This window comes from Mangifera indica, chromosome 3 (assembly GCF_011075055.1).
Source record: "Mangifera indica cultivar Alphonso chromosome 3, CATAS_Mindica_2.1, whole genome shotgun sequence".
Classification (NCBI taxonomy): domain Eukaryota; kingdom Viridiplantae; phylum Streptophyta; class Magnoliopsida; order Sapindales; family Anacardiaceae; genus Mangifera; species Mangifera indica.
In genome coordinates, this window is record NC_058139.1 from 3,551,468 (window position 1) to 3,573,555 (window position 22,088).

A 22,088-nucleotide genomic window follows, 5' to 3' on the forward strand; every position below is an offset into this window, starting at 1 on the left:
CACAATGTCATGTCATCTATGCCTAAATTGTGTATAAAGATAACAAATTACAAAGACACCTACCAGATTATGAATATTTCTGAAGCAACCACCTACCAACTGGTTTTAATAAAATTACAAAAACAAACAAAGATAATAAGAGGCACAAAAAGAAATACAATTCAACTCCTAAGGAATGTCAATTCCATTTGTCTCTACTCTCCAGTATTTTACAATTACAATTAGCAAAGAACAGAGAAAGAAATAAAAGAGCAAACTCTAACCAAAACTCCCCTATTCTCAACTCTAATGCAATGTAGTATTACAAACATAATCTTCCTTTTTACAATGAAAAATTAACAATCCAGTACCCACCCCACCCCCTTTCATACGATTATGTCCAATTTTTATCCCCGCATCCAACTTCAAAAACCAATTGCATGCACTCCTACATTAACTTCATTTATTGTGAAACAAACTAGGAAATATTGCAACCCTCATAACTGACGCACACCAGAAACACGAAATATGTAAGTGCTCTCGGTGAAATTCAGGATCACATGCTGCTCTTGCTCTTCAACTAACACCAAAAGTATGGAGATAATATCAATCTATTTCCCCTTCTTCTACATCTTTGACAGGATTTACAATACTTTGGGGTGGTTCCACTTCCTCCTCATCATCATCATCCATCTTCATGTATAATCCTAGCTGTTCCAATGGGTTGCTACTTCCCTGGAATTTAAAACTACCCATCCCATTTTGAAACTGCTCTGGGCTTGTCTCCTCTACAAAACTTGGTATATGTTCATCTTGTGCAGTTCTAAGCATTTCCAAATCTTCCATGAATTGACTGTTTTCATTGATATCAACGGTCTTTTCCATCTGCAAGCAATTGCAAATTTTTCAGTTGCACTTTGGACATGAAGCTTGCATCAGGACTAGGCCAAATTACAGATTAAATCATATTTTACCTGTTGCAATGCCTGGCGTGCAGCTTCTCTCTCTAGTTCCCTCTTCCTTTTTGCTTCAGCAGCAGCTTTAGCTTCAGCTTTTCTTCGAGCCTCTTCAGCAGCCTTGGCCTCTGCTTGCAAGCGAGCTTTTTCTAATAACACATTGGAAAGAAGAGGGAACAAAAGTCAAAGTCATCAGAGATGTATTCAACATTAAAGAAAGATTTCAAGAATCTCCAACAAACATATTATTCATATCTAATTCCAATTGTATGCAATGTTAGAATGCCAAACCTTCTCTTTGCTGCCTTTCCAGTTCCTCTCTCTCAATCCTTAGTTTCTCAGGGTTGCACTTATCAACCTATATAACAAAATTGTAAATCATCACAGCTGAGTAAAATTCACAGAGAAGCATAAACCCTAACGTATGTAACATGGCTATTATAAACAAACCTTTTCAAGTGCTTTTACCCGAGCTTTGAGTATTGTATCAGCGAATCTGTTCCTCAATAAAGCAGCACGATATAGCTTTTCAGGGGAGACTTGCCTCTCAGATGGAGCACTCTCCCCTATAATGTTATATAGCATGGTTGGTGAAATGACGCCCAAAGAAATCAGCACACAGTCTTTTTAATTATTATGCTTACCCTCATGATGGCTATCCACCTCAATAGCAACTGGCTTACCCTGAGAATTGAGCTCAGGTGGATCCAAATTTACTGATGCTATGCAAAACATGCAAAAGCAGAACTTTAGAGAAAGACTATCATGGAAAAAATGGGTTCAATGAATGAATTAATAAAACATGCAACACCATGTATACAAGCTCTTGGACTCACAATTTCCAATGTCTGATACACCAACTTCACTTATCTTCTCATCCAAATTTGCTCCAGGACCCAAGTTTCCCTAAATAAGGAAGATGTCAGATAAAAACCTACTTGCCAAACAATGGAAAAGAATAAGTACTCAACCTAAGGATTGCCTTCTCACAAAATGAGGATGCATTTGATACACACATGGAGCCTCCAAGTAGTAAAAATAATTTATTTTCTAACATTAAGATGTACCTCAAGAATATCAGCAGGAACTGAAGCTTTAGCAGCATCTGATTCACTGCCAGATGAACTACCTGAATCCGAATCTGGAAAAAAATTGAAAATGAAATAGATTTTTGGGAGGGAGGGTTTCATGTGTTTATGCAACATAATAAACTACTAAAATCACCAACCAAATGAAATGAAGCAGCAGAAATATAATATAAATTGGCAAGCTCATGAAAAGACAAATGAATATTGGAAATTTTCTTCCCTTAAGCATAAAGGAGAAGCATATGCATATATACATATGTATACATATCTCTCTCTGTGTGTGTAACACACTATTCTGAGCTCCATGCCCCGTAGGGTAACATAGGAACCTGACAGAAAAATGGCATATGATATGTAGAGCTGCAACAATAGAACCTGGATAAACCCTTTCAAAGGAGCTTAAGTATATATCATTACTAAGTGCAGATACCACAGATTTCCACTGATAGTGTACTAAGTGTCAACCACCATACTCACAAACAGACAGTGTAAAAAATGCAACTCATCTATGAGTAAAACAAAAAGAAAAGTTGGGAGAAGTAGTTCTAAGCAAGGATGTACCATAGACCTTCAAAGTGGGTAGCCAGAAATATAGGAAAATTAAAGAAAATCACAGAACAACACACAATTCTTGCCATCTCAATGACAAAGTCATAACTGCTGTTCATATAGGTAAACAATTTTCACAAATGAAGAGAGCATATCCACTTTCAGTAATAAACATATTTATTCATGAGCTTGTAAAATATTTCATCTAATGCTTTAAGTTGCAGGCCATAAAAAGATCGACACAAGAAACTTACACTGGATCTTAGATATAATTTTAAAAATGCTAGAATTTAAATATTAAATTGCATAGAAATACAAACCACTGGTTGAGGAGCCTGATTCACTACTAGAACTGCTGTTTTTATGAGCAGCATCCTTCTCAATGTCTAATGCAGGTATATTTGCAACAGGAGGATCATTTCCACCAACAATATCTACATCCTCATCAGCCATGCCATTCCCTGAGAACATATAATGTATCAGTTTTCAATAGCAGTTAAAAACCTCTTAAATTAGTACATATGTGCACTATTTGACAGCTAATTGTCTATTAAAATATCAAAGCTGAGGACTAGAATGTTACCTTTGCCTAGTTGCATGGACGAATTGCTAAACCCAGATTCATTAAGAATCTGTGGAAAAAAATTCACAGCAAAAGTCAAATATACATAGAATATATTGCAATAGAGGAAATACCAAACTGCAAAAGAGAGAAAGAAGATAAAAAAGACAGATACCTCCATTTCACAAGGTTCAGATTTTGCCTGATTTTTCTGTTTATCCAGCAAATGATCATCTAACATCTTCCGTAATTCAAATAAGGTATCATCGGGGAGTGCATCAATATCAATCTCCAGCTCATCCTCAGCAATCTGCCCTGCACCGCAACTACGCTCTTTTAAGAAGTCAATGATGTTTTCAGGCAAATCGTCAAGCGAAGCTTCCAATTCCGTGCTCAAAATACGCTTCTCCTCACTAGTCATGATCCGTCTAACATGCTCCTGCTTGACCTTATCACTGGGGGGAGCTGTTTTCCTCTTTGCAGGTTGCATTCCCTTTGTAGTTTCAGTTTCCACAATACTGCCTGCTCTTGAAGGCAGCAATGGCACATCAGTAGTCATTGGAAGCTTCTTCTCTATAGCTTTCCATCTCCCTTCAAAATACTTACTAAGAGTCTCAGCCATGACATGAACATCATTTCCAGGTGGGTTGTAGGTCATCGCATTTGAGAAAGTAAGCCGTACATCAGCAGAAAACCCCAATGGACTCGAATACCGACCAGAAACTAATTTGCTCTTCACTGTGCCCAAATCCATTGGATGCTTGATGACAGTAAAATAATCTGGAATGTCCAGCTCCACTATATCCACTGGAGTGTTAAAAACCCAACTAAACTGTTGTGACATTAAGTGGTTAAGTAATTTCTCACACTGCTTCATCAACTGCACACTCGAAGTATTCACTGATGCAGCCAGCTTTACTGAGTCAAACCGCCCAGATGTACTTCTTTTTGTTTGGGGACCATGACGCCCTGGAGGAGCCCGTTTCTTACCCTTTGGAGCCGCTGCTTCAGATGGCCTCTGAAAATTCTCTAATGGAGGCCTCTTTTGCCCATCACTACAGCTGCGAATATCACTAGATGGTGATACTACAGCGTTGGAAGTAAGAGATGCAACTTTATTCTGAAGTACGCGGACCTGTTCAAGCTCCATTTTCAACCTAAATTCCAAATTCCTTCTTTCACTCCTAGACATCTTTGATAAGGTCAATACCTGTAAAGGTACACCTAAACTATCATAATCATCCATATTCAAACTAATGCACTTTCTTTTTGGAGCACATGAATCCTCAGAAGCCGTCATCTCAGTGTCAAATCTTGCTGAGCTCCCAAATCCTTCAGATTCAGCCATGGTCTCAACATGATGTCTGTAATCTGGTACAAAACCAGAAGAATGCCCTTTCGAGTATTTTCTAGATTTTCCCATCACTTGTGAAATCGAACAGTTTTTCGATTCCTTTTGCCCAGCAAACTCTATGGGAACAGTTGGTGCCATATGAATACTGGCTTCAAAGAACAGCACATATCAACTGTGAGTCAAAATTCAGTTCCCTTTCTCGAATATTGACACAGATTAGGAAAGATAGAAATTCACGTCAGTCTCCAATTTCTAATTCCAAGTTCCACCAAAAGAACTTAACAAATGAGGTCGACACCTATATTTTGGCACAACCGCAGCAGTAATTCCTTTATCTACAGATATGTTTTGTCTTTACATCAATTTCCAGGGTTTCAATTTTTACTAACATATCTCTTTATTTGCAATCATCTGGATATGTTCCCGTAACCATTTCATCGATAATGCTATTGCTGATTGCATGATTTATGATCTATAAATTTAATTAAATCCCATGATTGTTACATTTAACTTTTTCATTATATCCAAGCAATGTAGCCCTAAAAAATTCAAACAAAAAATTCCTTGCTTTGTCGGTAAGAAACTGAGTAACTCTCCTAAAAGATGAGGAATTAAAGAAAGAATTAGACCAAAAGAATGATCCTTACAATAATGAGCCTATACTCCAACAACAATAAACCCTAGATCGGGTCGAAGCTAAACAATAATTTGCGTCGACACGAAAAAATCCCATCCAAATGTTTCGAAAGCCCTAAAATGAAAACCCTAAGAGAAACCAGTTTCACAAGAACCCAATTCAAAACCTGGATCTCGCGAATAGCCGTTGATTGGAAGAAACCCTAAACTTCGCCAATCTTCGCAAGGAGAAAACGAGACACGGAGAGAGAAGAGGCAAAAAGAATAACTACGATCCTCTATTTATAGGCAAATTTTGGCCTCGCTGCCCGCCCCTATTGAATGAATCGCGACCGTACATTAACTGCACCGTCAAAGGTCAAGATCTGACGGCTGTGGTGCTATCGTGAAAATGTTCTACGTGGATCTTGCTGATTTAATTAAAAATCGATTCTACACCTTTTACACAACGTAATCCAGTTATTCACAAAACTGGATCGAACAAATCGTACTCTTTCGAGTATATAATAATTGTACTCGCTAAAAATGGTAGGTAAGCGTGTCCTTTTAAAGTGTTTGAAATTTTTATTGTGCTTATTGTGGCGAGTATAAAGAAAGTGTGGATAGTTTGATGCGAAGAGGTGGAGTCTTAACTCGTATGCCGACCACGTGTCACTATCTTGGACTTTCACCGCCATGTGAGCTACAACTATACACGTGCTCGTTTGTGGTGTATTTATTTATATATTAAAAATAATAACAATTTTTTTAGTTAAATTTTAAAAAATCATTTTTCTTTGTTTGTCTTTCTTTCCCTCTTTTTTTTTTTTTTTTTACGCTGTCTCCAACGGAATCCTCTCTTCCTCCTCTTTTTTTCCCCTATTTGACAAGCAAGAGATGAACATCATCTATGGACAAGGACAGCCTTGTATTATGGGAGAGAAGACGGTAAAAGCCGTGGCAGGATCTCAGTTACATGATTCAGATACAGATAAGTCTCAGAATCACCACCCAAACTCCGTAAATGGTGGGAAGAACGAAGGTGATAATGCTATGATTGATGTTTTCTGTCGGTCTCACTGCAAGAAGGCCCTTGCCCAAAAAGTCATGCGTTCATTGGAATTCCATTGCCCCTTGAGCATGTGGAGGTACTTGATTTGAAATTGTTTTTTTTTCCTACGTTGTTTTCTAGCATGATTATAACAAATAAAGGAAGGAGATAATGAAAGAATTGAACAAGTTGTTTGTGTTTGATGTTGACAAAGTTATACAAAAGAATCTGGAGTGGGAGGATGTGCAGTGGTCGCAAAGTGGTGTTCGGATAGCTGGAAAAGGGTACACCCTTGCTCGGGCACATTTTCTATCTTTGACTTATGGAATAGGAGCAGAAAAGGGCAGAAAGAAAGGATCTGATCAGAAAAAAAATTTACGAGAAAAAAAGTGATTTTTTAAAAATTTAGTTACCTGAGAAAATTCTTAATTTTTTAAATTTATAGAAAAATAGATAATATTTTATTATTTTTAATATATTATTAATTAAATAATGATTTTATCTTTAAAATTAACTGTTTTAATTAATTTTAATAATTTATAGGTAAGAATTTAAATTTTTACAAATTAATGGATATCAACTTAGGTTTACATCAAATATTAGATGGGAATAAGCCTTTTGGCCTAAAAAATGGGGGGGAAAATTTGACCCATTTTGTTTGGTCTAATTCATATAATCCATGTAGTTCGAAACCAGTTAGAAACCCCAGTCATTTAACAGATTTTCATGGGTTTGCATTATTTAATTAATTTAGCCTCCAAGATGGAGCTAGAAGTAAATAAGTTTGTTCGAGTTCGATATAAGTTTTATTCAAATAAATTTGAACTCAAACTAAAATATATTAAAAAAAATTTTAAACGTTACACAAGTAACAAGGGAACTAAATTTGAGCAAATGAGTTCTACAAGTCTGAGTCAAGTTCGGTTTATTTATATAAACCCAAGTTTTATGCAACCCAAATGCTAACTTACAATCCATAAAGCGAACCAAACATAAACAAGTTATTCTCTAAACCCAGCGAGCTCGAACTAAGCTTCCAAAAATGAGCTTTACTTTATTTGAACTCAATTCTATTCAAATCAAATTTAACCTTAGCTAAAAGCAATAGCCAATATTCAAGCATTCACTCTTACCTATCATGAATGTTTATTATTTCTCCTTCATGATCATTTATCTCCTAGTTATTATGTACAATTGTTTGTAATTCTTAAATAGATGATCATCCTTACATCGTAAAAGTCTACCTAACTTCACATACACAATCATGCATCATTCTAGGTGTATTTTTTGTCATTTCATACTTATGAATAACCACACTCTACTTCATTATAAATGTCATATTATAAACGACCATTAGTATTAATGAACAATTATTCGTCATTTAAATTATTTTATTTAATATGACACATTATCTAATTTGTTTACTTGAAACATTATGAATGGGCATCCACACTCATGCATGACTGTTCATAAGCTCATTTTGATAAACTTTTATTTAACTTCAATTTTTCTTAAATACATAATAATCGATAATGCAAACTTAAATGGCTTTATTACACACTTATGGGTATTATACAGAACCCACCTACCACCACCATGGCACAACAATGGTGGCTTATCGAGGGCATCAGGGTACGACTTCACCATATATAGAATAAAAGCAGGGAAAAAATAATTCAATGGCAGATGCACTTGCTCGGAAAATTGAACCCACCCATGCAATGGCAACAGCGAAATTAACACCGCGACGGACTGAGGCCACTCGGGAGGAAAATTAAGCCCATATGAATATGATCATGCAAAGGTTGCACAAGTTGCTTCGAGAGGAGAAATATTAGGCCCATTAACTTGCAAGGACGAGGTACTTTTCTTCACAGGCCTAATTTATCTTCTCATCGTCCCCAGGGATTCCATTTTACTTATAAAGCCACGTTCGGTTTAAGTTATATTTTATTATTAAAATAAAAAATTATTTTAAAAATAGATATTATATATAAATAATTATTATATTTGATAAAATTTGATAAGTATAAATAATTATTGTGTTTGATTAAAAGTAATAAAATAATACTAATAAATTATTTTATTTAAATGTTTTTGAATATAATTATTTTAATATTTTTTAATATTATTTGTTTTATGAATTAAAAATAAATTTATTTTTGTTTTAAAAAATTAATGAATAATAATATAATTATAATAAAATCAAGATTACTTCGGTAATCTTTTAATACTTAAGATGAATGTGGTAATCAGATTACTACCTATATTACCTGTCACGTCAACATTGGTAATAGAAGATTATTGTAATATTTTATTATTGACAAATTGAATAAAATAATAAAAGATAGATTATCAATATAATAAAAGATAGATTACTAAAATAATCTTTAAATTCTTAAACTAAACGCCGTGAGAGTTTAGCCGCCTTGCGGACAAGGCCAAATTCAAGGGGGAAGGAATGTTACATGCCTAATCGTTTTAGAAGCCATAGAGTTAGTAGTCAGCTATCTTTAGGAGTTGGAGAGTTTCAAAAGGCCCAAAACATTGGACTTCCAGAATTGTGATCCAATCTGTCTCACTAAGCGGGTTCTTACTTACATTACATTCCCTTTTAAGCATTTATTTTTTTAATAATATTATATATATTTATTTTACACATATAAATATATATATATTTTTTTATATAATTAAATATTATTTTATTTTTAATTTAAAATTATTTAATTATTTGTTATTAAATATATATTTATTTATGTATTTAAAATAAATACATATAATTTTATTGTTTATCTTTTAGTCAAAAAGTTTATTGAAAATTTCAGTTCGGTGGGAACATTTTGCAATTTTCAAGAATTGAAAAAGATGCCTAAAACATGAATTGGATTATATATTTAATAATGTTATAAATCTCCCTGCATCTTTATCCATCCAGCGGAGATACACCCTCCCATAAAGCTATCACATGGGTGCCTCAGCAGGTGTGAACGATTCAAAATATTATTCGTTAATTTTATGGCCAATTTTTAAATTAAAATATTTAACTTGTTCTAAAACTACACCTAATTTGAATTAGAGAAAGTTAAATTCGGTTTAACTCATAAGTTAACTAAATGATTTAATTTAATTTAAATTTAAGTTATAACTTTGTTCAAATTATGTTAAATAATATCATTTTATTAATAAATCATAAATTTGAGTCTCATATCTGAATTATAAATTTTAATTAAATTTGAGTTAAATTATTTTTATTCAAATCAAACTCAAATCATTCTTAATATTAATTGGATAAATTTGAATTAAATTATTTTTATTCAAATTAAAAAATATTTAAACTCGATTCGATTCATGTCCAACCCTTCCCGTGGGAAAATAAAGTTACACGGTTGCCTCTCCATTTGCAGATGGATCCTTCAGAGAAATTGCTTCGTTGTGTTGCATCATTTGAACAAGATTTGTTGGCAAACAAACGTTGAAGGTTGTGTTTGGATAATTAACATTAAACAAAAGTGCTTCCGTGGAAAGCGGCTTCGTTGGCCCGGATTAGGGCAAAAGAGATACAGAAGTTAAGTCTTATCTTACCCAATAGGTTTAATTAATTAATTAAGGCCAAAAGACTTATTTCACACCAGGTATAGTGAAATCTCAAACACTCACTTTTTAACTTTTAAAAACTTAAATATTTATTTATGATTTAAAAAATTAATAATTTTTTCTTAAAATTAAGTTAAGATTTAGGATAAAATCGTTATTTAATAATAATATTTAAATTTTATATGATTTTATTTCTTTAATTTGAAAAACTAATAAATTTCTCTAAAATTTAGTTTTGAAAAGTAATATTTTTCCCCTACCTAGGGTTTCCAATTTTTTCAGTAAATTTTCAACCAACGATGGCCAATCTCTCTCTCTCCCGTGTCATCTCTCCCTCCGGTGTTTAATATCAGACTCACGACGTTTGAATTTAATAAAATCTAAACGAAAAGTCGAAACTCTTTCTTTGGATCTTCATTGTCCAAACGAAGTTCCTCATCTGGACCATCATTATCGTCTAGATGAAGCTAACTTTGTTTAAACAATTAAGATCCAGATGAAGAGTTTCAACTTTTCATCTGAATTTTATCTGGATTCCATCAAATTCAGACATCATTAGTTCGATATTGAGCACCAAAGAGAGAGAGATTGGCCTAAAATTCATTAGCAAAATTGAAAACCCTAGATAGAGAGAAAAATATCACTTTTTAAAACTTAATTTTAGAAAAAATAATTAATTTTTTAAATTAGGAGGATAAAATGATATAAACTTTAAATATTATTATTAAATAATAATTTTATTTTTAATTTTAACTTAATTTTAAAAAAAATTATTAATTTTTTAAATTATAAATAGATATTTAAGTTTTAAAAAATTTAAGAATGGGAATTATTTAATTAATAAATATAGTTAGTAATGCTATCAAAAAACACTAAGATGAAGAATCAACTAGAAGAGTTAAGCCGAGATTCTGTAGCATGGTCAGCACATCAATACGTGTCCAAAATCAAACATCAGTTTCCAAATTAGGTTAATGTCGCATTATCTAAAGCATAGTGAACAGAGTTTTTAATCCTTTTCATCAGTATTATATTTGCAGTACTGTGTCCAATTCTCATTCGATGCAGATGCTTCATTCTTATCATGCATGTGCGGTGGCCCAACCTTCTATCTAATTTTTGAAAAAATAAATTAAAATAATCAACAGCAATTTCATTTTCTTTGTTTTGTTCCCTTAATTTAATTGTGAAATTAAAAGAAGGTATTAATTAAAATACTTATAATTTTTTTAGATAAATTTATAGTAATTTTATTTTTTTAAATATATTTTATTTTATTTTTAATAATATCTTTTTTGACAAATTATGTTACATTAAATTTTTTTTTTTAAACTTATGAGTATTCTATATTTGTTAGGGTATGATTCGAAGATTTAAAAATTTATTCAAAATAATTAATTTTTGTTATAATATAAATTAAAACAAAAAAATTAACATAAATACGAAAAAGGGTATATGAGGGTGTGCACAGATGTGAAAGGGTGTGTATGAGTGCGTGAGGGTGCATATGGATAATATGGGTGTGTAAGAGTGTGTATGAGTAAGTATGCGAGGGTGTGCACACTCATTTTATATATATATTTAAAAAAACAAACAAACAAAGGTGTGAAGAAGTGCGGACCTTTAAACGCCCATATGCATCTTTACACATACCCTCACGCATCCTTCTTTGTACTTATGTTAATCTTTTCATTTTGATCTGTATTATAATAAAAATTAATTATTTCGAATAAGTTTTTGAATTTTTAAATCATAATCTAACTAACATAAAATGTTTATAGGTTATCAAAAAAAAATATTCGGATGTAATTAACTGAGAGGATGACATAAGTAATCGATAAGGATATTATTGAAAACAAAATTAAATTTACTTAAAAAATTAAAATTACTATAAGTTTATTTTAAAAAATTTAGACAAAAAAATTATAACCTATTTTAATTAAATATTTCAATTAAAAAGATATATATATATATGTATAATGTCTTTTGTAGTATTAAACCTGTCAGCAACTTTCCCCAATATCGGCTGCCATGTCTGTAATTATCATTAGGGTTTAAATGGTTATCAAATCAAAGACCTGTTGAAAGAAGTGTTAAATAGGATAGGATGATTCTTGAAGTTTATAAATTGCCAGATAAGAACAGAACACTCTGACGAAATGAAGCATTGTACTTTTGGTGGATAGGCCAGAAATCTGCATTTGGTCATCAATCTAATCGAAGTCATTTGTGAATGGCCAAAGGACTTATTCCCATTCAAAACTTAATATAATTTTAAACTTACGTCTATGAATTTTTAAAATTTTATTTATGAATTAATTTTTATTTAATTTTAAACAAAAATTGATTGGATAATAGGTTTATTGGCCAAACAGTGAAGATATATTGTCGAAGAAGAGATGAGACAGTAATGATAATAGTTTAGAATAGAAAAGATAGATTGTTGATGGTTGAGGATGATATCGAAGAAAACACAAATCTTAGAGATAGAGGAAAACACGAGTTTTTAAAGTTATAAAATTAAAAAAAACAAAAATTTTAATATAATTTAATTTATAAAATAAATTTTAAATTTTTAAAAATTAACAATATAAGTTTAAAATTAGGGTATAATCTCGTTGCGATTTTGGCCTTTTGGGAATTAAAATAGCTCCGTGAGATGAAGTGACATATTTTTCATGACGATGGTGAACTGAAATATAATAATAAAACAAATGAATCGGCAGAAATGAGATGGAGAGCATGTTATTATCAGAAAACAGAAGCAATGCAGGGGAGGATTAACTTTTGTGAAAAAGAAAATCACGCAAATAGATTACAGGGGACAACACGAAAGTTGATGCGATAATGAATTGCCCAAACGGGGTGGCAAATTCTGCCATCTGGATGGTGGAACAAGGACGACAAAAGTGGTTATTCTTATCAAATAATTTATATATGGGAGTTATTTTGTGTAAACGTAATAACAAATAATTACGGGACCTGTAATATGCTTTTAATAAGCTGTCACATTTCATTTAGGCAGGTGTAATAGTGAAGGAAAAGACCAGAGTTGTTCGTTGAAATTCCAGCCTCAGCTGCCACTACAACTTTACTAGTGTCTGTCCGTAATAGGATTATCCAAGTAATCATGTTTTGATGCCTTCATTGGTAAGAAGACCAGAATCAGACAGGGAGATTAACAATACTAATTAAATATATTACTTGCCTTAATCGCCTCACAAGTCTTCCCACTCTCGCGGGTAAACGTGCCACGTACGTAACAGGCCATCTGTTGTCACATCTAAGTAGTTCTTGGCGGAGACAGCTTTACTTTGCTTTGTATTACGGCGGAGTCGCCAGCTCTCCCCGCCGAAAGCGATATATATATATATATGATAAGATTGTTTATTAATTTCATTATTAATTGTGATTAACAAATTTAATCTATGTCATTGAAAGATGAATTATTTTTTCTAAAAATATCTCTGCCAGTCTGATGTCACCGTTTGCATCATTGGTCTGGAGTCCGGACACCAAATAATTGACTCAAGATCTGCCACTCAAACAAAGCAGCATTATCATTTGTACCTACCAAGCAGTTATTCTCCAGCAATCGTAAACCGTAAGATTAAATCGCACGCGTTATCTTCCGTCTGATTTGTGGACCCTGGGGCAATATACCGCAATGGCTTGTGGGTCCACTAGATCGGTTTACCATGCCGGAATTATTGAACAAATTGTCTCGAATTTCAAAAACTAGCTGAAACAAGGAAGGTTTAAGTAACTAAATGGGAATCAAAGGGGACAGATGGCAGAATATTAAGAAATAATAGCTTAATCTTCATTTATATAGGAGAGAGATAAAATAGCCATTGAAGTGAGGTGGAGAAATGTAATTGGATTGGCTTAGTCATGGTACAATGAACGAATCCTACTTTTCTGTTCGGCTGAAAAGAAAAATCCACCTTCCTACTCAAACTATTGACCACTGCTCTGATGGATGCTTTCACGCGCCTGATTTCAATGAGGTCTAACTCACCAATGTTTCCAGGGACGGCAGCGTGGGGCAGGTCCGAATACTTCATTTGCTGTTTTCGTTTATGTAAAGGATTTTAATCTTTCTTTCTGACTTATTCTTATTACTCTGTCTTTTTTTTTTTTAAATATATATTATTTTTAACAATAAAACTATGTGTACTTATTTTGGGTACATAAATATATACACATTTATATGTATCATCATGTGATTGGATGATTTTGAATTAAGAATAAAACAATAACCAATTATATGATGACACATATGAATGTGTATACATTTGTGTACCCAAAATGGGTACACATAGTATCGCTCTATTTTTTATTTATAAGATAAAATTTTATCCTTACTCTAGGTTTTATGAAAGAAATATTTTTTTATATTTTTAAAACATAATATATATTAAATATAAATATATTAAAAAATAAATAATTTAAATTTATAAAAATATATTTAATATTTTAAATAAAGATATGAATATAAAATAGTAGAGAAGAGACGAGGATAAGAGTAAGATATAAAGAAAACAAATATATCTTGATCCTTAATTGTAAAGATATTTTTTACCCTATTCTCTTTTTATTTCTCTATTTGTATCGAGGAATCTACTCTCTATTTAAGTTAAAAATTTTAAATTCAAACTGAAATTATCAACTTTAAATGTATTATAACACAACATTTTAAATTTCTATTCACAATCTTATTAAATTAAATTCTATTTATATTCACCCGTTTTTTTACATTATTTTTTCAACCATCGTTGTAACTTGTAAAGGTTAACTTAGCCCTTACAAATAGTGTTACGATATCAAATGAGTTGAAAGCTTGCCCGATCAAACGAAGGTTTTATATCCTAACTAAATGGAGTTCATGAATTTTCCCTAGAATACTTATTAAGAGAAAATCGTCACTATGGCAATCACGTAATCCACATCACATAAAATACAAAATGATAGCAGCATCCCTGAAAATTCTACTTTCATATGCGTCAGCCATACCTGTGTGTTCAAATTTAAGTAAGAGGTAACTTATCCTGTTTGAAAAGCGATCAAATCTTACAAATGAAACTAACAATAAGACGGTTAAAGATGACCCAAACACTACACTATTTATCCGCATAGATGTTAATCACTTTCTCGAAGTACCGAGTGTATCATAATTAATGACACTAAACTGTACGGACCTGATATTAATCTCTTAATCCTTCGTTCCAAATGAAGCGAATGGGATTATTATATAACAAAGTATCAGCTTTTCTTTTATGAGAATGCCATATTTTAAGTGTAAAAGTTGGTTTGTTATTAGCTGGTTTTGTACTCGGGGCTTCAAACATGTTAACAATTATATTTCGGCGTGTGAATTGTAAGTCACGCTTTGGAGAATGATTGATGCATATTATTACTTAAATGGACATCTATATCCATAACGTCAAATATTATATTTTTATTTTAAGTCTCATGTGACATTTAATTAGACAAAAATAATATTATGTATATTTATTTTAGATATATAAATATATACATAAAATCGTTGGATTTGATCAATTTCAACTAGATAGCAACACAATTTTAATTCCTAAAACGCCCACTGGTACTCTGCTTATTATGAAAAATGATGAAAATGTGCATGGGCAATTATGTACTCCTAAAAAATCAGGATTCAAAATGAACTAGTCCTCACCCATTCTCTAATCACGGAGAATAGAGAAAAAGTCATCCACCAAAAAAGCTGACGTCACAAATCTCGACAAGCATAGATACGCGTCGTTTTCCAGCCGTTCACGTGGCACGATCTTTTCCTACTAATTATGGAAACCCCCGAAAACGCTTTAATCTCAATTTAATACCATAACATTGGCCCACGTGTCTTCCTTCTGGAACACCCACCATCTCTTCACACAACTCACGAGGTCCAAGGCCGACGTGCCCCTATCGTGGAGCCACAACTTAACACTCCTACGTTTTTGATTGGTTAAATAGTAGGGCCCAATCACAACTTCACATTCGTCCGGGACCTATGCCTGCACCAGCCACGTTTCACTTTTCAACCAATCGGTTCTCTGCGCTGTTTAATCTACTGTACAAACACGTGTTTACTCTTCCCACGTGTTTATCATATATCCCATTTCCATTATAAATTGCTTCTACTCTCTAATCTCTTTGAACAGTCCTGTGCATTTAGTGCGTTAATATCTTCCTTGCACACAAAACATACTGAGTTGAGTTGAGTAAAACACCGAGTTCTAGAGAGAGAAAAAAATGTATCAAGTCGACGGTAGAGGAGGTTGTTGTATAGCTAGATTCGCAGGAGGTAACACATATGATATATCAAAAGTTAACCGGATAATGTTACGGTTCAGACCGATCGCTCCGAAACCGACCACTGGTGCTTCTGTTTCACCAACAGTAAGCAGCGGCAAGACTTTTGCTAGAACTGGTAGAGGCAAGAGAAAACACTCCAGAGTAAATAACAACAACAACACAAACAAGCGGTGTAATAGTAACAGAAAAAGAAAAGTTTTTACTGAAGGAAAAAGCGACTCCGTTGTTACTTTGCCGCTGTTACCTGACTCTCCGGCAAGATCGTCGCAGATGGGCCCTCAAAACAAGGAAGGACGTAATTTGAAGGCGCCTATGTGGCTTAACTTCGATAAAAGTGGCCAGTGTAAAGATCAGCTTGTGATATCCAGTGGGTTTGGCAGTTCAGCGGATCAGACGGTAGTGATGATGCCTCAGGCAGTAAAGGTAGCGGGATCGTGTGTGACGGTGGAATGTGTGACGGATACATGGGTGGATGGTCGTGGATTGGGGAGCACGGACGAGGAGAGAAGAATGAATCTTGGGAGGGACACGTGTCCTGGGTTTCTATCTGATCAGTTTGGTAGAGTCACATGGACCAACGAAGCTTACAGGAAGATGGTGGGCCAAGAAGAAAGCAAAGAGATGGTGGTGTGGTTGGTGATGAAAGTACCGATGACGGCGACACTAACGTACCCGGCTTTCACTTGCATGGTGAGGCTACAGTACAGGTTTGGCAAAGAGAAGAGCTCCATCACACTACCGTGTGACGTTTGGCGAATGGACGCTGGTGGTTTTGCATGGAGACTCGACGTCGAGGCCGCTCTCTGTTTGGGTCGGTAAATCAAAAGTTAACCGTCTGATCCGACTCTCAACCCTTAACATTGACGTAGCATGCAACTCTCTCAGTACCTTTACCTAAAAAAAATTGTAAATATTGTTGGGGGTTTCTGATATAATGTATGCTTTTGTGAAATAAATTTCCACTGTTAATGCACGCTTTTTATCTTTTCCTTTCAGTTGAGAAGATGATGTTCGACAGTAACATGTTTAATGTAATGAAATTATTCAGCGTTTAATGCTAGGGTTTCTTATTCTCATTTATTTTGTTGAGTCTTCGCGTTACTAAAAGATATTGGGCGCGTCTACTCAATGCTGGTTTAGTTTGTTTAACGTTTTCTTTTAGCTAAGAAGACAATGTTCGACAGTAACATATATTTAATGTAATCAAATTATTCAGGGTTTAATGCTAGGGCTTCCTCGTCTCAATTATTTGCTGAGTCTTCGCGTTCTGAAAAGCAGTTTCTTTTGTTTTTTCTCGCGTACTGGGCTCGTACTTAACACTGGTTTCTTTTGTTTTTTCTCACCTTGGGCTCGCTGACTGGGGGCTCGCGTTTCTTTTGTTTTTTTCCCCCATCTCTTCTTATACTGCCACGTGTATTACGCAAAGTGACTCACATCTTACTGCCAAAGTGATATGCCTCGCCTATGTTGGTTCCTACTTTCTTTCTCCCTAATACTGAGCCATATCTTGTTGTTATCCAACCAAGTATTTGGATTATTGTCAATAAAAATAATTATATAACAGATCAACAAGATGTTTATATATGTTTTTAGAGATTTTTATAGCCGAAAATTTGTAAAAACAAGAGATGTTAAAGCTAATCAATTTTTGTGTTTGTGTGTGTGTGAGGAATATATTATTAAAATGAAATTGCTCAAGAAGAATTAACTATAAAAAGAAATTAATGAGTTTGCTTTATTACTGTCCCTGAAGGAAGGGTTATTGAGCAGTGGACCTATTATGAAAACAGGCGGTTATTGTAACACAAGAGACACACAAACACTGAGAATGAGAAGGAAAATGGCATGGTTAAACCCTTTTTAGAGCCTAGATGATTCCCTTGGATGAAGAATGACGATATGATTGTAGGCATCCAGAGTCAGAAAATCATCTAGTGTGGCCGCCATGCATTGCCTGGTAAACATCTTACAGGCCTCTTTATATATTTCCTTCTTGAACTTTTCTTTCCCCACCTCCCTTTCAATCCTAGCCATCTCTTCTTCTACAACTCTACCGAAGAGCTCACGGCTCACTTTCACTCCAAGTCCATCTCCGTCCAATTCCACTTCATATTTCAGCCATTGCCAGTTCTGGACTCTGCTGATCTCGGCTGTGGCAGCATCTTCCATAAGGTTATAAAGAGGCACTGATCCTGTTCCAGTAAGCCACGCTGCCAAGTACTGGATTCCAATTCTGGTATTTAGACGAAGACCTTCCAGGGTTCGAACTCCTCTAGGCCTCTGCAAGAGGTCTTCTTCTGTTATGTTCACTGCATCTTCTCGCTTCAGTGTTTGTATCTGATTAGGGAAATTCCCCATGTTGTTGCTGAAGACTTCCATGCAGACTGAGATCAGTCCAGGATGCGCCGCCCAAGTGCCATCGTGCCCCGCCCTGACCTCTCTTAGCTTGTCCTTCCGAACAAGTTCCAGTGCTGCCTCATTTGCGGCCTTATCATCTTTAATCGGAATCTGAGCTGCCTGTTGAATTGAACGTTGGACATTTGTCAAAATGAAAAGAGATGGAGTAAGTTCATAAGAAGAAAAAATTATTTACCATGCCGCCCATGGCGTGAACGCCGCGTCTATGGCAGGTCCTGATGAGGAGATCAGAGTAACTTTTCATGAAGTGCTGAGACATGCCAACCTGGACCCTGTCTGGTAGCAGCCGATCTGGGTGGCCTTGGAATGTCTTCACATAGCTGAAGATGTAATCCCATCGTCCACAATTCAAGCCAACAGAATGATCTCTAAGCTCATACAGAATTTCATCCATTTGGAAGACTGCAGGAAGGGTTTCGATTAGAACAGTGGCTCTGATGCTCCCTGTTTCTATTTCTGCCATCGCCTCTGCCCTTTCAAACACAGAGTTCCATATTTTTGCTTCCCTGCCAACATTCCAGAAACTATTATTACTTCAATGCTAATTATAGAATTTATGTATAAAAAACTTGCTTGTGTAGTCAACTCTCTTGCCTCGAATGTTCCATCTTAGGGAGATAGAAGAAAGGCCCAAATCCGTCACCCTGGTTTCGCGGGAAGGCTTCATAGTTGTGGTAAAAATATAGACCGAAGTCTACAAGGCAGCCAGTTGCAGGCTCTCCGTCAATAAGGATATGGGCCTCAGGCAGATGCCATCCTCGTGGGCGGACAAATAGTTTAGCCGGCTTATTATTGAGCTTGTAAACTCTGTTCCTGGCTTTGTCATGGAAGCTTATGGTCCCTTCAACAGCATCCTTCAAATTCACTTGCCCACTAATAAGATTCTCCCAACTGGGCGAGAGTGCATCTTCGAAATCAGCCTATGAAAAAACCAGCTAAATCTTAGTTTCTGTTTCCTGGAAGACTAAAGCCTTTAAGAAAAGAAGTAAAACTGACCATGAAAACTTTAGCTCCAGAGTTGAGTGCATTGATGATCATCTTCCTCTCCACCGGGCCCGTGATTTCCACTCTCCGATCAGCAACAACAGGTGGAACAGGCGCACATGTCCACTCCTCTTCCCTTATATATCTTGTTGCGGGATCAAACCCTGGTAACGCCCCTTCGTTGTACCTCCTTTTGGCCTCTTTACGGCACTCCATTGCATACTTGATATGGTTTCTAAATTCTCGCTGCAAATCTGCAACAAACTGCAAAGCATTCCTGGTGAGAATTTTTGAAAACTCTTCACTGTATCGGCCTCTAATCTCTACTCCCTGAGGAACATCATCGTATGCATTGATGTTTTCTGCAACTGTTGCTGGGTGAACATTTGAACCAGAGCCCATCATCTTCTTCATGCTTCTTTTCTCACAAAACAATGCTTGTTATACAGTTTTCGAATTGAATACGAGAAGTGTAGCGTGCACCATCAAATTCAGAAATATAAAGGAAAACAGCGGCTAACGGATTGATACGAAGAGCGTAATCAGAATGGGCCAAATGTAGAGATTATACGACTTTATGTGCGTAACATGATAAACTGTGACGCAAGTCCTTGGAACAAGACGGATAAAGGGGTGGCTTTGAAGCTTGTGCCTGCCTCGTGAAGTGCGGTTTCTTATGATATTGTGGAACAAATGACGCTATTGATGCGTGGCAGCATGCTGTACCTACTGGCTTCGGTGGTTCCAAAATCATCATGTTTCTAATAAGGTTTCTTCTTATCTTCCAATTTATAAGATATTTCAATATGAAAGTATTTATTTGACTTACTCATAAATTATAAGATCATTAAATTTAAAATTTTATTTATTTAATATAATTAATTTAATTATAAAATGACAAACCAACTCAAATTTTCTCGCTGGTAAGAAATGATATTTTGCCCGCTAACCATGCAGCCTAATCTTGTTACTTAGTTGTTATTATGGGTAGAGGCATCAATGTGTCAGACTGGATTAACTCCAGTGCAATTTACTAAGCCTAAAGGCTTTACCAAGTCCAATGCGTGCATAGTTACGAATTTTCGAATTAGACTAGGCCAAAGGACTATTTCTTAACCAAGGTATGTTGCATTCTTAAGTTTTTTTTTTATTAACTTTGATAATATTAAATACTCAATCATAAGTAGTTAAACTTAACAGAACCCTAATCCTTTAAAATTTTATCTCTTTTTACCTCCCTAAACTTTAAAAACTAAAAATTTCTCTCAACCTAAGTTTTAAAAAATGACAGTTTCACCCTAGGGTTTCGTTTTGAAATCTCCGATGGCTTCTCTCTCCCAAAATATCCTCTCCTTCCGACAGTCTCTTTCCTCCCATTTGGACGCCTGATTGAAGTCAGAGAACGTCTTCTCAGACAAAGATGACAGCTTCGTCTTTGTCTGAGAAGACAAAAAAGTTCATCTTTCCCAACAAAATTCTTTATCTTTCACGGCTTCTCTGACGTCGACCGGACATCCAAATTGGAGGAAAGAGACCGCTAGAAGGAGAGGATATTTCGGGAGGCAGAGGTCACCGGTAATAGAGCTGGAGATGACGTCGGAGATTTCAAAACGAAACTCTAGGGTGAAACTATCATTTTTTAAAACTTAGGCTGTGATAAACTTTTAGTTTTTAAAGTTTAAGGGAGTAAAAAGAGATTATATTTTAGTTTATTTTTAATATTATAGAGAAAATGACAATTTTACCCTTATCACTGTTAATTTTAACTGTTTATCAGTGCATATTTGGTATTATCAAAGATAAACGGTGAAAACATAAGATTGCAGCATACCTTGGGTGGGAAATAGTCCTTTGGCCATTAGACTAACCCAAAAAATGTATAAATCTCGTAGCATGCTCTTTTATATGGAGGATTGAGTCATACTAAACTTTAAAAAGATTGGTAGTTAATTTTAATAAAAAAATAATTTTTATATTATATTTTAAAATTAATTAATTAATTTTTTAAATATTATGGAAACAATAATAAACCAACTCATGGGTTTAATACACAAACTCATGACATAATCTAAAAGACTTACGATCAGTTACAATGTATATCAAACCCTTTTAAATCAAAGAAGTTTTATTTCCCTGGATTTATAATCATCTCCTTCATCCAGAAAGTATTATAAACCCCTTACAAAAGGATTTTTCATAAATTTATATTTTTTTCTTTATATTATTTTTATTTTAAAATATTTAATATTTTATGAACAAATAAAATTATGAAATTGGGCTAAAAGCAAATGAGACTAGGCTGAATCTAGTCAACAATGGCCAAATTGGAAAATCTCAAAATTCCATAACACTCTTCTATATAATATTTTTTTATTCATAATAAAATACTTAATTATTTTGTGTCAATAATATAAATTTTAAAAAATTAAAAGTGTTAATAATTTTTTAAGGGTTTTTGAAAATTTAAAAAGTTCTAAAGTATTTTGGATTTTTTTATAATTTAATATACTTGTTAATAGTTTCAAACATGAAAATTATACCCATAACAATTAATCAAAATATAATAAATCAATAGTATAAATATCATATAACAAACTTT

At 34.2% G+C, this 22,088-nt stretch overlaps 4 protein-coding genes across 5 annotated transcripts; 2 read left to right on the plus strand and 2 right to left on the minus strand.

Annotated features, from left to right (window-relative positions):
- Positions 1–155: 155 nt before the first annotated feature.
- LOC123211245 (transcription factor GTE10-like) lies at positions 156–5,391 on the minus strand. Of its 2 annotated transcripts, none has more exons than XM_044629841.1 (10): positions 3,310–5,391; positions 3,156–3,204; positions 2,893–3,033; positions 2,003–2,076; positions 1,772–1,841; positions 1,580–1,651; positions 1,386–1,501; positions 1,227–1,293; positions 954–1,084; positions 156–864 (listed from the first exon to the last, which is right to left on the minus strand). In XM_044629841.1, the coding sequence occupies exons 1-10, from the start codon at positions 4,624–4,626 to the stop codon at positions 586–588; spliced, it is 2,316 nt and encodes a 771-aa protein (XP_044485776.1). In that variant the 5' UTR covers positions 4,627–5,391; the 3' UTR covers positions 156–585. The 2 variants fall into 2 exon arrangements, with proteins under 2 accessions (XP_044485776.1, XP_044485775.1); XM_044629840.1 differs by having other exon boundaries at positions 1,580–1,657.
- A 537-nt stretch (positions 5,392–5,928) lies between these two features.
- Positions 5,929–6,571, plus strand: LOC123212526. Its single transcript, XM_044631694.1, has 2 exons — positions 5,929–6,251; positions 6,369–6,571. The coding sequence occupies exons 1-2, from the start codon at positions 6,001–6,003 to the stop codon at positions 6,514–6,516; spliced, it is 399 nt and encodes a 132-aa protein (XP_044487629.1). The 5' UTR covers positions 5,929–6,000; the 3' UTR covers positions 6,517–6,571.
- A 9,360-nt stretch (positions 6,572–15,931) lies between these two features.
- LOC123210566 lies at positions 15,932–17,147 on the plus strand. The gene has a single exon (XM_044629005.1). It carries the CDS (start codon positions 16,025–16,027, stop codon positions 16,904–16,906), a length of 882 nt encoding a protein of 293 aa, XP_044484940.1. The 5' UTR covers positions 15,932–16,024; the 3' UTR covers positions 16,907–17,147.
- A 644-nt stretch (positions 17,148–17,791) lies between these two features.
- LOC123211173 (malate synthase, glyoxysomal) lies at positions 17,792–19,960 on the minus strand. Its single transcript, XM_044629724.1, has 4 exons — positions 19,502–19,960; positions 19,100–19,425; positions 18,681–19,011; positions 17,792–18,604 (listed from the first exon to the last, which is right to left on the minus strand). The coding sequence occupies exons 1-4, from the start codon at positions 19,901–19,903 to the stop codon at positions 17,948–17,950; spliced, it is 1,716 nt and encodes a 571-aa protein (XP_044485659.1). The 5' UTR covers positions 19,904–19,960; the 3' UTR covers positions 17,792–17,947.
- Positions 19,961–22,088: the final 2,128 nt, after the last annotated feature.